A 14045-nucleotide genomic window follows, 5' to 3' on the forward strand; every position below is an offset into this window, starting at 1 on the left:
TTGCTGTTCAGAAGCACAGTTGAGTCCGACTCTTCGCAACCCCATGGACCACATCACGCCAGGCCCTCCTGTCTTCCACCATCCTCCGGAGTTTGCTCAATTTCATGTTCATAGCACTGATAACACCGTCTAACCATCTCATCCTTTGCTGTCCCCTTCTTCTTTTACCTTCAATCATTCCCAGCATCAGGGTCTTCTCCAGTGAGTGCTCCCTTCTCATTTGGTGGCCAAAGTATCTGAGCTTCAGCTTCAGTATCTAGCCTTCCAGGGAACAGTCAGGGACTCTCAAGAGTCTTCTCCAGCACCATAATTCAAAAGAATCTATTCTTTGGCATTTGGCCTTCCTTATGGTCCAACTCTCACAGCCATACATTACTACTGGGAATACCATTGCTTTCACCATACAGACTTCTGTTGTCAGGGTGATGTCTCTACTTTTTATTATCCTGTCTAGGTTTGCCATCGCTTTCCTCCCAAGGACCAAGCATCTTTTAATTTCATGGCTGCTGTCACCATCTGCAGTGATTTTGGATCCCAGGAACGTGAAGTCTGTCACTGCTTCCACGACTCCACCTTTTATTTGCCAAGGAGTGATGGGGCCAGATGCCATGATCTTAGTTTTTGGGATGTTGAGTTTCAAGCCAACTTTTGCGCTCTCCTCTTTCACTCTTAGCATGAGGTTCTTGAGGTCCTCTTCACTTTCTGCCATTAGAATGGTATTGTCTGCATATCTGAGGTTGTTGATGTTTTTCCCGGCAATTTTAATTCCAGCTTGCAATTCAACCAGGCCAGCATTTCGCATGATGAATTCTGCATGTAAATTAAATAAGCAGGGTAATAATATACATTCTTGTCATACCCCTTTTCCTTTTAAACCAATCAGTTGTTCCATATCCGGTTCTGTAACTTCTTGACCCTCATACAGGTTTCTCAGGAGACAAGTGAGGTGGTCTAGTAATCCCATCTCTTTAAGGACTTGCACAGTTTGTTATGATCCACACAATCAAAGGCTTAAGCATAGTCAATGAAGCAGTAGTTTTTCTGGCACGCCCTTGCTTTCTCCAAAATCCGGCGCATGTTGGCAATTTGATCTCTAGTTCCTCTACCTCTTCGAAAGACCTACTGGCTCAGTACTTTTATAGTGCTTCTTGTTTCTTGTCAATATATTTATTTAAGAAACTCAAGTGAAGGGCAGCCAGCGGAGTGTAGCAGAGTGTCAGACTAGGATCTGGGACAACCAGATTCAAATCCCCACTCTGCCATGGAAGCTCACTGGGTGACCTTTGGCCTAAGGGTACCTCACATGGACCTTGTGAGGTAAAAATGGGAAAGGGAGAACTATGTACATTGCACGGATCTCCTTGGACGAAAGGCAGGACAAAAACATAACAAATAAACCAATTAAAAAGCAGCCCAACCCAGCAAACCAGGAGTACTCCCACTCTTTGACTGTCCCTTCCTCAGCCTTGGCCGCCATCTTAAAGATCTTGCTATACTACAAGAAGAGGCCCTAGAGTTCAAACTCCTGCATGACCCAGGGACCTTGCTTAATCCACATTCACATGTAATAATGGATCTCATTCTTGTTGCTATACGGCCAGTTATGGCTGTCTCAGATCCACTATTTATCAATCGATTAACTGAATCTTGTTTTACATTGGCCTCTCTTTCTAATGTCCCTCTCTCACACACATTGCATATGAAAATCAGGCCTGGTGGTTATACATTTCCAGCATCTACAGATGGAAGCTCTAACTCACGAAAGCTTGTGCTGAAATATATTTTGTGCTGCATGACTCCTGAGTAACAGCAGACTAACAGAGCGACCCCTGTAGAACACAATCCATGAAATTCATACAAACATAGAAGATTTTCATGCCATAGCAAATAGTATGTATAATATGACTACTTCAAGTCCAGCAAGTTTATGCACAGCAAAACACTCCTTTGTCAGGAATCACCTCCCTGTGCGGCCATCAAATAGTATGTATAATATGACTACTTCAGCAAGTTTATGCACAGCAAACCACTCCTTTGTCAGGAATCACCTCCCTGTGCGGCCATCTATCCCACCCTTGATTTCCATCCTGTTCTTCTTTGGCCGCAGTCTCTCAGCCAAGCACTTCATTATTTCTTTCTAGAGGGTGCATTACAGAGGATTATTATAGGAAGGGAGGATCCCAGTCAATTTAAATCATGGCTTCTTCCGAGTGATGGAGCGCAGCCATTTCTTTAAGAAGATAGAGCTCATTAACTTCATTTGAAGCAGAAAGTTACAGAGTTCAACCGAGGCAAAAACCCGACCAGCCCGTGCAACAGTGTTATGTGGCCAGTCACAGACAGGCAACTCAACAGTCTGCCACTTTCATTCCAATTTGCAGCAGAATGAACGGGACACGGTGATGAGTCAAAACTGCCAGTTTTCCACTGGCTGCTTTCTAGATCTTGAGTCTACATTTTTTTCTATTTTTGTAACAATTCTTGGCTAGTATCTTGTCCAGTGTGTGTGTGTGGGGGGGGAGACTGTTCCTTTGTTTACTTCTTGTATATAAAGTCTGTACCAAACACACAAACAATTGCCTGATCCAGGTGCTGCCCTGCCCATGTGCAATCAGAAGAAATGCTGTATGATATCCTTAGGTGGGTAGCCATGTTTGTCCAAAGCGGCAGAACAAAGTTTGAGTTCAGTGGCGCCTTTCAGACCAACAAAGTTTTATGCTGGGTATGAGCTTTTGCGTCCACACACCCTTTCTTCAAACTTTGTATGATATCCGTGACACTTCTTAGCCCCTCAAGGCTGAGCTGGCCAACAGACAGTATAAGCAAAGCAATACAGCATTCAGAGGGGAAGGATTTTTATGGCTTCCTTTCCTTTTATTGCAAATGAGCTGGAGTCCCAGACCCAAACATGGAACCAATACCAGACTATTCTCCCCCAAATAGCTGTTAAGTCTGCAAGCACTTTATTGAAGGATCCAAAGTGCAAACAGTTGCAGTCTCTTGACACGTGTAGTTGTTGTTTTCCAAAACTTGGTTTTGCATTAAAAAAAAAAAATTCTTAACCAGTAGGCACAAGGGAAGAGTTAAGCAAACAGTCTGTCGACAGCTGCAAAATCCAGCTCAATTTCTTGCTAGTTTTGCTCTGAACGCTCTCTGTTTACTACTGTCTTGAATGCATTCTGATGTGGGAAGAAGCCCAGTATAAGCACCATCAGGAAGACAAAAAAAAAGACACCCTATCTAAGCCTCATCCAAACTTTATCCACCACACGCCATCCCCCAACATAATGAATCCACCTTTTCATGTGAGCTGTGTAGCCTTGAGCAGATCCGTAATCATTAACAAAGAGCTAATAAAGACAATGACTGCTATTTTTTCCCCAATGTCTCTACAAGACAGGCTGTCATTGGAGATGAAAATTAAAGGGCAGAGAAAGTGGTTCATAACAGATTGCCTAGGGTTGCCAACCTCCAGGTAGCACTTGGAGATCTCCCACTATTACAAGTGATCTCCAGATGACCAAGACCAGTTCCCCCAGAAAAAAATGGTTGCTTTGGAGTGTGTGCTCTATGGCGTTATGCCCTGCCGACGTCCCTCCCCTCCCCAAATTCCAGCCCCCCCCCCAAACCTCCCCGTATTTCCCAACCCAAAGCTGGCAATCCTAAAATTGCCCCATCACAGTCTTTTGATGGACAGGGAGGCAGACAGAGTCTTCTTTAAGAAAAAAAGAAACAAACCACCAGAAACCCATGCAAAGTGTCATCCAGAATATTTCTCCAGCTGCAAAAACCCAGACGGCAATCCACCCTCCCATCTTAACTGAAGAGTCACACATCTTGAAATGTTAATTATTTTGGAACAAGGAGAAGATGCCAATGTTTGGAACCAATTTAAAATAAAATTTGGCATACAGTGAGATCCTGCTTTATGACCAAATAAAATCAGAGCCGAGAGGGTCTTCCTGGAATGTAGGAAAGCCAAGTTTGCATCCCCCGGCGACCACGAAACACACTGGGTGGCCCTGGGCAAGTCACGCTACAATTCAGCCAAGCCTACCTTACGGGCTTGTTGCAAAAACCAGATATGCCCACCCAGAGCTCACCAAGTACAAAATTATAGCTATTTATGCATACGGCGTCATTTATGTACATGATGCTTTACAGAGTAATATCACATAACGCCCTGAAGAGTTTGCATTCTTCAAGGGCTTACAAGGAAACAAAGAGATGGAAGAGGCATCGACACTTTAGGGTTGCCAAATTCCTGGAGATCTGGAGTTGGCCATGGAAAGCATTCAGTGGGGTTCTGATTCCTCAGAGTCTGCATTTTGAAGTTGCTATTTCCTGCTGGGGAACCGACCTCTGTAATCTGGACATCCTCAGACCCCACCTGGAGCATTTACTGTGGCCTAAAGAGATAGTACGTATGTGATGGGTACATATGTATACAAGACATGCTGGGACTCCTGGCAGAGAAGGGAAACGAGGAAGATGCTGCTGGCAGCAAGTTAGCAGCAGCTGAGGGCCTTCTAGGCTGATTTTTCTCCTCTTCTTCCTGCAGGCAGTGTTCCCTCTAAGCTGAGTTGGTGTGAGCCAGCTCACAGTTTTTTACCCTCTGGCTCACACATTTTTGTCTTAGATCAGGAAGGATGGCTCCAGAGCAAACATAATTTATGCAGCAGCCAAATTGCTCACTCACATCTTTAATGCCAGTGGCTCACAAAGTAGAATACTTGCTCACACGACTCCACAGCTTAGAGGGAACTTTGCCTGCAGGTATTTAGCCTGGGTGGGGCAAGGGGTGCAAGCCGAAGGACAGCAGCCAGATGGCCTGTACTAGTCAGCTTGTGGGCCAGCCTAGATTTGTTTTCTTTGTCTATTTGTTTTTAGAATTGCCCCCTCTTTGGGAGAAAAGCAGCCTAAAAATGCTTAAATAAATAAAATTATGCTTGGGAGGAAGAAAGGAAGACTTTGAGAGCCCCAAAGAGAAAAGCAAGAAACGATTTATTTAAACAAAGCAGGGGGATGGACATGAGCAAGTGCAGTTATACCTACATGGGCTTCATTTCACTCATGGACAGGGGGGGTTATAGGACAGAAAAGGTTCGCTGAAGGACAGAAAGGGAGAAGCCTATCTAGCCGTTATGGAAGAGTGTGGGCAGGGGAGGACTAGGGAAAGTAACTTCTCAAGAGGCTTAATGAAACAGACCCTTGCATCCCCTTATCGAGCTCATTATAAAGTCAGACCGATGTTGCACTGGTGCTAAGGAGATGCTCTGATGGTTCTCTGGGTGTGCCATAAAGTGACAATGGTGACCAGACCGCCTCCCATTTCTCCTTCCACCACCACCACCCCTACGCTGGCGTGGTGTAGTGACGGACTAGTACTGGCAGCCCCAGGTTTGAATTGCCACTCATGCCATGGAAGCTTGCTGGGAGACCTTGGGCCGGTCATACTCTCTCAGGCTAACCAACTCACTGGGTTGTAGTGAGGATAAGACGGAGGAAAGGAGAAGGGTGTAAGTCGCTTTAAGTCCTACTGGGGGGGGGAAAGGCAGGGTACAAATGGATTAAATAAATAAACAAATCACCCCAGACAGGGCATAGCAGTGCTGCCGCGGTGTATTACCTGCTGTGCTGCTGTGCTATAGCTGGGCAGGAGGGAGAGGAGCAGAGGAAAACGAACCCAGCCTGTTTACATGGATTTTAAGCTTGCAGAAAAGAAAACCACAACAGACCTACATATTTTAACGCACTCTGTCAACACAGCACATGCTTCAGGCAACTAAAATAACTCTGTCACCTCCTGTTGAAACAGGACAGTATTGCCATCCATTTGAAAGACTTAAAGGACCAAGCTCCGGACAAATACAAGGAGGAGGATTCAAAGGCAGACGGCAGCTACCAAAAACATCTCTGCATATGACTCATACTTATGTACCTATCTGTATTTACTCACAAGAATGACTAGCCTCAGCGGACCACAGAAGTCCCAGCAGGAAATCACTGGCAGGTGCATGAAGAAGACGGTTAAAATGCACTGGCAGCGCCATCCTAAGTGGACTTACACCCTTCTAAGCCCATTGTCTTTAACGGATTTAGAAGGGTGTAACTCTGCACAGGACTGTGTAGCAAGCTACCAGCTTTTGGTGAAGCGGAAGCAGATGGTAGCCACCCACTCAACCACAAGTAATAAATAGTACACAAAAGAAAAAACGTGCGTGGGGGGGGGAGATACCCTCTTACCTTCATAGCATGGGATTAACTTCCTACCATAGGATCCCAGATTGGGTGGAATGACATTGCAGAAGCCATGTGGAAGAATGTACTCTGTCCTGTAGTAGACATTTTTCCAACGATGTGCACAGGCCTAAGGAAGACAGACCACACACGAAATTGAATGTTCAAACCTGGATCCAGGATATTGGCAGATGAAGACTGACGGTAGTTTTTTCAGAGGGCTGGAGGACAGAGATCATGGCACATCGTACTTCAGAAACCTACACGCCCTATGTCCAGGGTCCGTGCCCGCCCCCCCCCGACTCTGCAGGCACTCGGGCCGTAACCCCTATCACCCCAGGAGGCCTGGGCAACAAGGGCCTGTTAGGGCCATGTGTGACCCAGCAGCCCCAACAGGAAGAGAAGGGAAGACAGGCCCCGCCCCTGCAGGGGATGAGGGTGGAGCCAAGCCCAGAAAGGGGGCAGGGCAGGATGCGGCAGGTGCCCCACCCGATGCACTCAAGGTGCACAGCTGTAGACCCTCTCACCTCCCTCTCTGAAGGAAGATGAGGATTGGTGGGAGAGGGGAAGGGGGTAGATTGGGAGGCTGATTTAAGCCAGGCAGCCTGGGCAGGTTGGGAAGGAAGAGCACGCATCTCTCAAAGGGGAAGCAGGACGACTAAAGAGAGGGTCCCCAAGAGCGTGTGAGCTGGATTGCGAGATAAGGGTAAGATTGCCCCCCTCCTTCAGCTATATCTGAGGCCTGCCATTCTGTCGCTACCTGCTACAAAATCATGTCCTGGAGACCCCAAATCCATGAGTGACCACCCCAGAGGAGCCAGGACCTGACACCCTATTTGACAAGAGGTGACAAAAAAAAATCAGTGCACAGAACAGGCGGTGACTAGGTCTCTCTGTTATATTCACTTTAAACTGCTGTCCTCTTTACTTTCCGACAGCAGAGTATTTATCAGCAGCCCAGCCTCAATTCTTTCTTCAGGCCTTCTCTATGTGGCCACCTCCAGACCTTACAGGGCAAGGCATACACCAACAACCACATGGGTGGTCAAGCAGTCCTTCACTGTTCTGGCTAATTGAAATGTAAGCCATGTGGAACAAGAAGTTATGCCCTGTCAGACCACATGGGCTCACCACAAGCACTGTGGTTCCACCCAGACAATGCGTGCAATGGAAGAGGAACTCAGGCACCATGAAAACGAGGCACTCAGTTCCAGTACCCTGTATCAATATATTAAGTGAAACGTTGCTAGAAAAACTGGTCCCCACCCAAGGTCTTGTGACGGAGGAGGGGATGGCTCTGGCTCCAAATACACCGAGCAGGACCACCAAATTAGATTTCTGTAGAGGAGCTGATATTCTCAGTAGAGCTTAATTTGAATATATCCAGGACTGCTGTGGGAAAAGTATTTTCCGTCTATTACTTCTACTTTTTATTAATATTACCAACCCAGGCTACAGGTTTCATATTGGTTTATTTCCAGTATGCTGCGTTCAACAGCATTAATTTATTTATTTACTAAACTCAGATATGTATCATATGGGCCCATTGATGCTCCTGGCCTTAAACAACACTCTGAAGCTCTCTCATAATCAGAATGAGGAACGCATTCTACAAAAGATGTTTATAATGGCACCGGGCTCGACAGCCAGAGATAGGAAGGAAGTTTGTACGAAAATGAACCCAGTTATTTGCTCTTTTAAGGAGACCTAGTTATGGTTTTAATTCCCTACATGCTCTTAATCAAGATCCTTTTTTTAAAAAAAAAGTCATGAAATATTTATATCCAGCGTGTTCAGGAAATAGCTTCTCTTGTGCCCTGTTTTCACCATGAATACAAAACTCAGACATTTTAAAATCCAGCGTGTTCAGGAAATAGCTTCTCTCGTGCCCTGTTTTCACCATGAAAACAAAACTCAGATAGACATTTTAGACGGAGGAGAGCGTGTCCTACAGTTATCCAACACTAAGGCTTAGCTCTCTTCAAATCTCTCAAGGAAACAAGAGGAGAGAACAGGTCACAGAAAGGAATGCAGTTTGAAAACAAAGGAAATTTATATCTGACATAAACTGCAGAAACTAAATGCTCCTTTTAAATGATGGCAAATGCAAACAAAGCTTCATGCTATTATTGTTCCCTTAATGTATTTATTTTGTACATTTGGAGAAACTGCCAGTGACCTGCATCAATTACCCAGCTTCCAACTCTTCCGAAGGAGAATAATTGACTGTGGTGAATTGGGAGGATCAGCAGCATTTCACCAGCCCAAGGAAGAACGATATTTTGAGGCCAAAGGAGGAAGGTGGAATGCTGTGCTCCAGGGATGTCAAAATTTGGGGCTAGAATTATAAAACAAGGCCACTGACATCCACAGTTCAAAAAAGATGGGTAAGTGATCAGGCATGAGCCGTGGGAACATTCAGTCCCTCCCCTATACCTTCCCCTCTGCAAAAGAAATTCCCCCTTCTAACCTTAACAATCGTTAAAGGAAATACTGGCACTGGCCTTAGCATTAATGAGTTAGACCGCAGATCCTGGAATAAAGAGACCTGCAGTAAAGGAGTGAAGGAAAGCGATATGTTCCACTCATTCCCAAAACAGGCTTATTGCTAAACTGTGATTAAAAGAACAAAGTCTGAGTTCAGTGGCACCTTCAACAAAATTTAATTCTGTGTATAAGCTTTGGTGTGCAAGAACACTTCGTCAGATACATTGAAACACCAAAGCCTATGCACAGAATTAAGCTTTATTGCTCTTAAAGGTACCACTGGACTCAGACTTTGTTCTGTTGCTTCAGACCAACATGGTGACCCACCTGAAACTGTGAATAAAAGAGAAATAGCATAATACCTGTGCTAGCCTACCTGGCAACAGATCAGGAATCTCTAGCCTTGCAGAAGGCCACCTAAAATTCTCAGAAAAGGCAAGATTTGAAGCAGAGACTTCTCCAAAGGCCATATCACAAAACATATGGGGTACCCATATCCCCAAACATATAAGTTAGCTGTGAAAGAGCAGCTGTAGAAGGGTCCACTATGAATCAGGGTTACAAAGCTGGATAATTATTCCCCCCCACCATTGCCAAGTCCCCAATAGGAAACTCCCCCCATTCCCCTCCAGCTGCTTTAAACAATAAGGGTGAAAGAAACAATATGGGTATCTATGCTTCCCCCCCTCCTTAAAGCAGCCAAAGAGAGATTTTTTTCCCAACTAGGGGGAAGAGTTCATCCCCCTCCTTTCCCAGTTCTACAGCCCAGATCCTTAACCGAAGCTGCCAGCAGCTGCCTTCTTGCGGCTAAAATCCACATCTGGAGATCCCATCACTAATACTCAACATGATTCTGCGGTTTGGCACCGGGCCTCGAGGGAATTCAGTGGCTCGGTATCACGAATGTCTTAGTCAATGGCCAAAGCAAAGAGATGAGGACCTCTGATGAAGTTCAGTTTACACACCTTATCTTCAGTATTCATTGGCTCCCACCCCTGCTCCCATCTTCTGCTCCCCATCAAATTGTGCCTTGGATCAGTGGAGCCCCAGGAATATGAGAGAATGCGGGGGGGGGGGCTGCATTGAGAGGGGAGAACTGGCAAAAATGGCCCAGCCCTCCTCTAGGACGGCCAAGTCTGGGTTAGCAAATACCTGGAGATTTGGGGGGTGGCATTTGGGGTTATAATGCCATACAGTCCACCTCCCAAAGCAGCCGTTTTCTCCAGGGGAACTGACCTCTGTCATCTGGAGACCAGTAATGATTCTGGGAGATTTCCAGCCAGCCCCTGGAGACTGGCAGCCTTCTTCTGTGACCAGAAGTGCCCACCATAAGCAGAAGAGGGCATTTTGGATCCAAGTCAATACACTTCTATCCTAAGTTTATATGCAGCTCCCAGTATTCTTCCATCCCAGCCACTGACGTGCTTAGTTTGAGTCACACAGCATCAATGCCGTGTTCCCAGGTCAACCTCTGGGCCCTGTACGGTTTCTTGAGAAATGAGGCTTTTGTGTGAACTTGGGTTCCAGGCACAAAGAGATCACCACAGGAATTAAATCCAGATACAGAATCTGAGACACAATGTGGAATCTGAAATCAAGTCATTTTGTAGTGGGTGGAAAGCTACCTAGGGGTTAGAAGGGCAGTCATTTGGCTCTTTAAAATGAAAAGGGGCAATTCTTTTGAGGAGGATGAAGGGGAAAAAATAAGGAGCATAATAAATAGGGCAGGTGCTTCAAAGAGTAAGGCTCAAGGGTGTGTAGCTTTCCTCCAACTTTTTAATGTGCTATCCGCTAGTTACTTTTCCAGAACAAGTGAGAGAATGGCTTTTGCAGCCATTACATGGGAGGAACTAGGAACTTCTGTTGTGTTATTGAAACACTTAAATTAATACAAACAGCAATTCTCATGTTGATACTTCAAAATCCAAGAGACTTTCTAAAACTGTATTTTAAGCTTCCACTGTCATCACTTAATTAATCTCTGGTCCTCTATTTAGCCTCCTATCCCAGGCTGAGACTGAACAGAACTGCAGTTTAATACAACACCAGCCAGCACACTTGTGAACTGGTCTCTTCATTGGTTGATTTCAAGAACCATGTTATGATGCTCCCTGTCCACTTCCCTCCCTCAGAGGCAAGATTTTCCATCCCTTTTTCTTTCCCTGTTTGACTGAGCAGCCCTAATAATGTGTTTTCTTCTTTCCTGAAGAATTCTGGTTGTCCCACCCTGTCACAGTATAACATTGTGGCTATTCACTCAGCCTAGGAACCTGAGAGAAGGATTGGGAGCCCCCTTTGACTTAAATAGCACTTAAGATATTTTTATATTACAAATTAACAAAATATTTTATTCAACATAGAGAAAGGTCAGGTGAAATCAGGGGTTGAAAATTTCTGAGGTAACTCAATATAGATAACTCTGAGGTAAAACCTGTACATGCACAGACTTTAGTTCTTATGTTTCAGACTAATGAGAGTTTCTTAAGCTGTTCAGAGTTACCTTAAATCCTTGTGCTGAGAGGTTTTTGTTGCAGTCCTTTCCCAAATACTCCCGTATACTCTCTTTGAGTATTCTCTGACACTTTTGGTTTCCAGAAGGCTGGTATACTCTTTCCATTACCCAAACCCCTTCTCTTAAAAAACCAGTACTTATCTTGAGTTTTTAACTAATTCTTAAGATCTCCAAAGACAGTTTCTACCACACCAGACCAGGGATCTCTGCATTCTCCAGAGCTAACTCCCTGTTTGACTGGGTAGGAAATTCTCCTATCGCTAGAAGATCTATCCATTCTTTGGCATGAATGGGAGTCTTTGCCAGCCTCCTAAACTTCCTTGCCAACTTTTCCCCAGTTCTCCTGTCTATGTTAAAAATGCTTTCAGTCAGGGTTGAATTCCAAAACTGTCAGTACTTGACTCTTCTCAGCTAGGGCTGAAATCAGACTGAATTCTCTTCAGCATCCAGTTCAGAAGTCTTTGTCTGCTCAACTGATGTTAACCAATCAGATCTCTTGGAACAGCCTGTTGCTCAAGGCTCTCCGACTCTGTGAAGAATTAACCCTTCACAGTCCTTCATCTGTTTTACACAGCACGTCTAAGCTTTTACAAAGTGCAATCTGTCACACATGCCTTTAGGACAATACTTAAAACTTTATGGTTGCCAAGTCCCCCCTGGCCATTGGGGGGGGGGATATAGTTGCCAGGTCCAGGTTGGGGAAACTCTGGGAGATTTGGGGGCGGAGGCTGAGGTGGACAGGGACCACAGCAGGGCACAATGCCATAGAGTCTACCCTCCAAAACATCCATTTTCGCCAGAGGTACTGATATATGTAATATGTAGATGAATTGTGATTCCAGGAGATCCCCAGGGCCCACCTGGAGGCTGGTACCCCCACTTAAAATTATTACAAGGGAAGCTTACTATTATACTTCACCAACATCAGCTTCCATTGAAAATGGCATCAGGACTTAACTGAATGTCCTCCAGTTTTAATGGGGAGTCGTTCCCCCAAATATACTTTGGCCTGATTCATGCTTATCTGTGTCACCAAGAAGTTTCATGTGGTAAGGGAATGGTAAGGCCCTTCTACAAACATATTTTGCTTATTGTACCACAGATTCCATACAGGTGTCCAAATAGGGAAAAGACCTGATTTGCATGACCATACACATACGTACCCACTTTTTTAGAAGACCCTCACAAACAGGACAAGTGAAGGCTATTGAGAGTTATGGAATCAGAGACTGAAAATCTTCTCCAGAAAGTGGCAATTTTGGATCATCTCTACATGTCATTCAGACGGGCCAATCACACTGCATACGTGCTAACAGCATGGCAAACTTGGATAATTAAAACTAAGGACTGTTTGGTGTGCACTTATGTACATATCTGTTTCCCAACCAGCCACTTTGGTAATTCATGTCCTTTAAATACAGAAAACCATAATCTCCCATTAATTTGGGTTCTTCACTAATGGTGTCATTATACACATGCACTTCTCTCTTCTGTGTGCAAAACTACAACTATAATGAAGCCATTCAGTACTCAAATGTTTTATATTTAGCTTAAACATAAAGGTAGCCTGTAAAATTATGACCTGAAATATAATGCATCTTTATCTCTATATTTAAGCGTGTACTACTAATCCTGTGGGTTTTAGTTTAAAAAAAGAAAGAAAGAAAACCACAGTCATTCATAAAATCACAAAGTGCTATTCATGCTGCTCCAAGTCTTTAAGCATTCACAATTGTTTTTCAAAAAGGAAGCCCTTAGGGGAGACAGAATCAGGTATAACTGCTTTTGAAGATAATTTGCCATAAATAAGCATTGTCCCAAGACTCAATTTGCCTCTCTCTTTAAGGAAGTGGTTACTTCTTTGGCTGGACCTTGCCAGTCATCTATGAAGCACAGTAATTAAGGCACGTTAAGCATCAGTGACAATGTGACATGAACCAATTCAAGGAGATCAAGGGCAGGATGGACTCACCAATATACTTCCTCCTGCCTTGGGCTGTCTTGCCAAGCTCACGCCCATCCATTCATCATCTCGGTCCTCCCTACAGGTCTTCCCACAGGGTGCTCCTTGAGTATTACCTACAACAAATGCAGGCCAGAGATCAGAACAATGTGACACTTTCTGTAATCTCTACAGCAAAGGAGCATAGGAGCATACAACGTGTAGTTCTCAAATGAGCCCACCCGCTTTCTTAATGAACTCAAGAGTGCTTCAGCATCTGCGTAACTCTGTTCCATAGGGCACTTGCAATGTGTCACCAGGAAACTGGCTAAGGAGCTTTCTAATGGCACAGAGGTCAACTTCTAAACCATTTTCTAGTGCCAGTTTGCATCTTATGCTGACACGCTGTCCAATGCTTTCTTTTCATCCTCTCAAAGGTAACTGAAAACTCCCACCAGCAGTCAAGGAAATAACACTAGCACTGTATGAACACCAGAAACAATAATCAAAAGTTTAAGAGGAAGCAATGAGGACAAATGTCCCAAGAGGAGCTGGGAGTTCAGATTCCCCTACGAACTTCAAAAAGCATTTGACTCAAGGGTCCCAAGATGCTGTTCATTTAGGAGCCAGGAAGAAGAAGCTGGATGTACTTTTGGCTCAAAACACACCCCTTTTCAGCTAACTCCCGTCTTGTAACCACTGCAGAGAGGGGTACATAAGAACATAAGAGAAGCCAATGTTGGATCAGGCCAATGGCCCATCTAGCCCAACACTCTGTGTCGCACAGTGGCCAAAAATACCCGGTGCCATCAGGAGGTCCATTGGTGGGGCCAGGACACTAGAAGCCCTCCCACTGTTGCCCCC

At 44.8% G+C, this 14045-nt stretch overlaps 1 protein-coding gene across 1 annotated transcript in view; it reads right to left on the reverse strand.

Annotated features, from left to right (window-relative positions):
• The window catches only part of ITGA9 (integrin subunit alpha 9), a 296748-nt gene that overhangs the window by 280353 nt on the left and 2350 nt on the right, over positions 1 to 14045 (reverse strand). Inside the window, exons 2-3 of the mRNA XM_015405733.1 lie at positions 13212 to 13318; positions 6247 to 6370 (exon numbers count right to left, since the gene is read on the reverse strand). Coding sequence (XP_015261219.1) covers positions 6247 to 6370; positions 13212 to 13318 — 231 coding nt within the window. The remainder of the gene's footprint in view (positions 1 to 6246; positions 6371 to 13211; positions 13319 to 14045) is intronic.

This window comes from Gekko japonicus, unplaced genomic scaffold, assembly GCF_001447785.1.
Source record: "Gekko japonicus isolate JY-2015 unplaced genomic scaffold, Gekko_japonicus_V1.1 scaffold58, whole genome shotgun sequence".
In the NCBI taxonomy this organism is placed as follows: Eukaryota; Metazoa; Chordata; class Lepidosauria; order Squamata; family Gekkonidae; genus Gekko; species Gekko japonicus.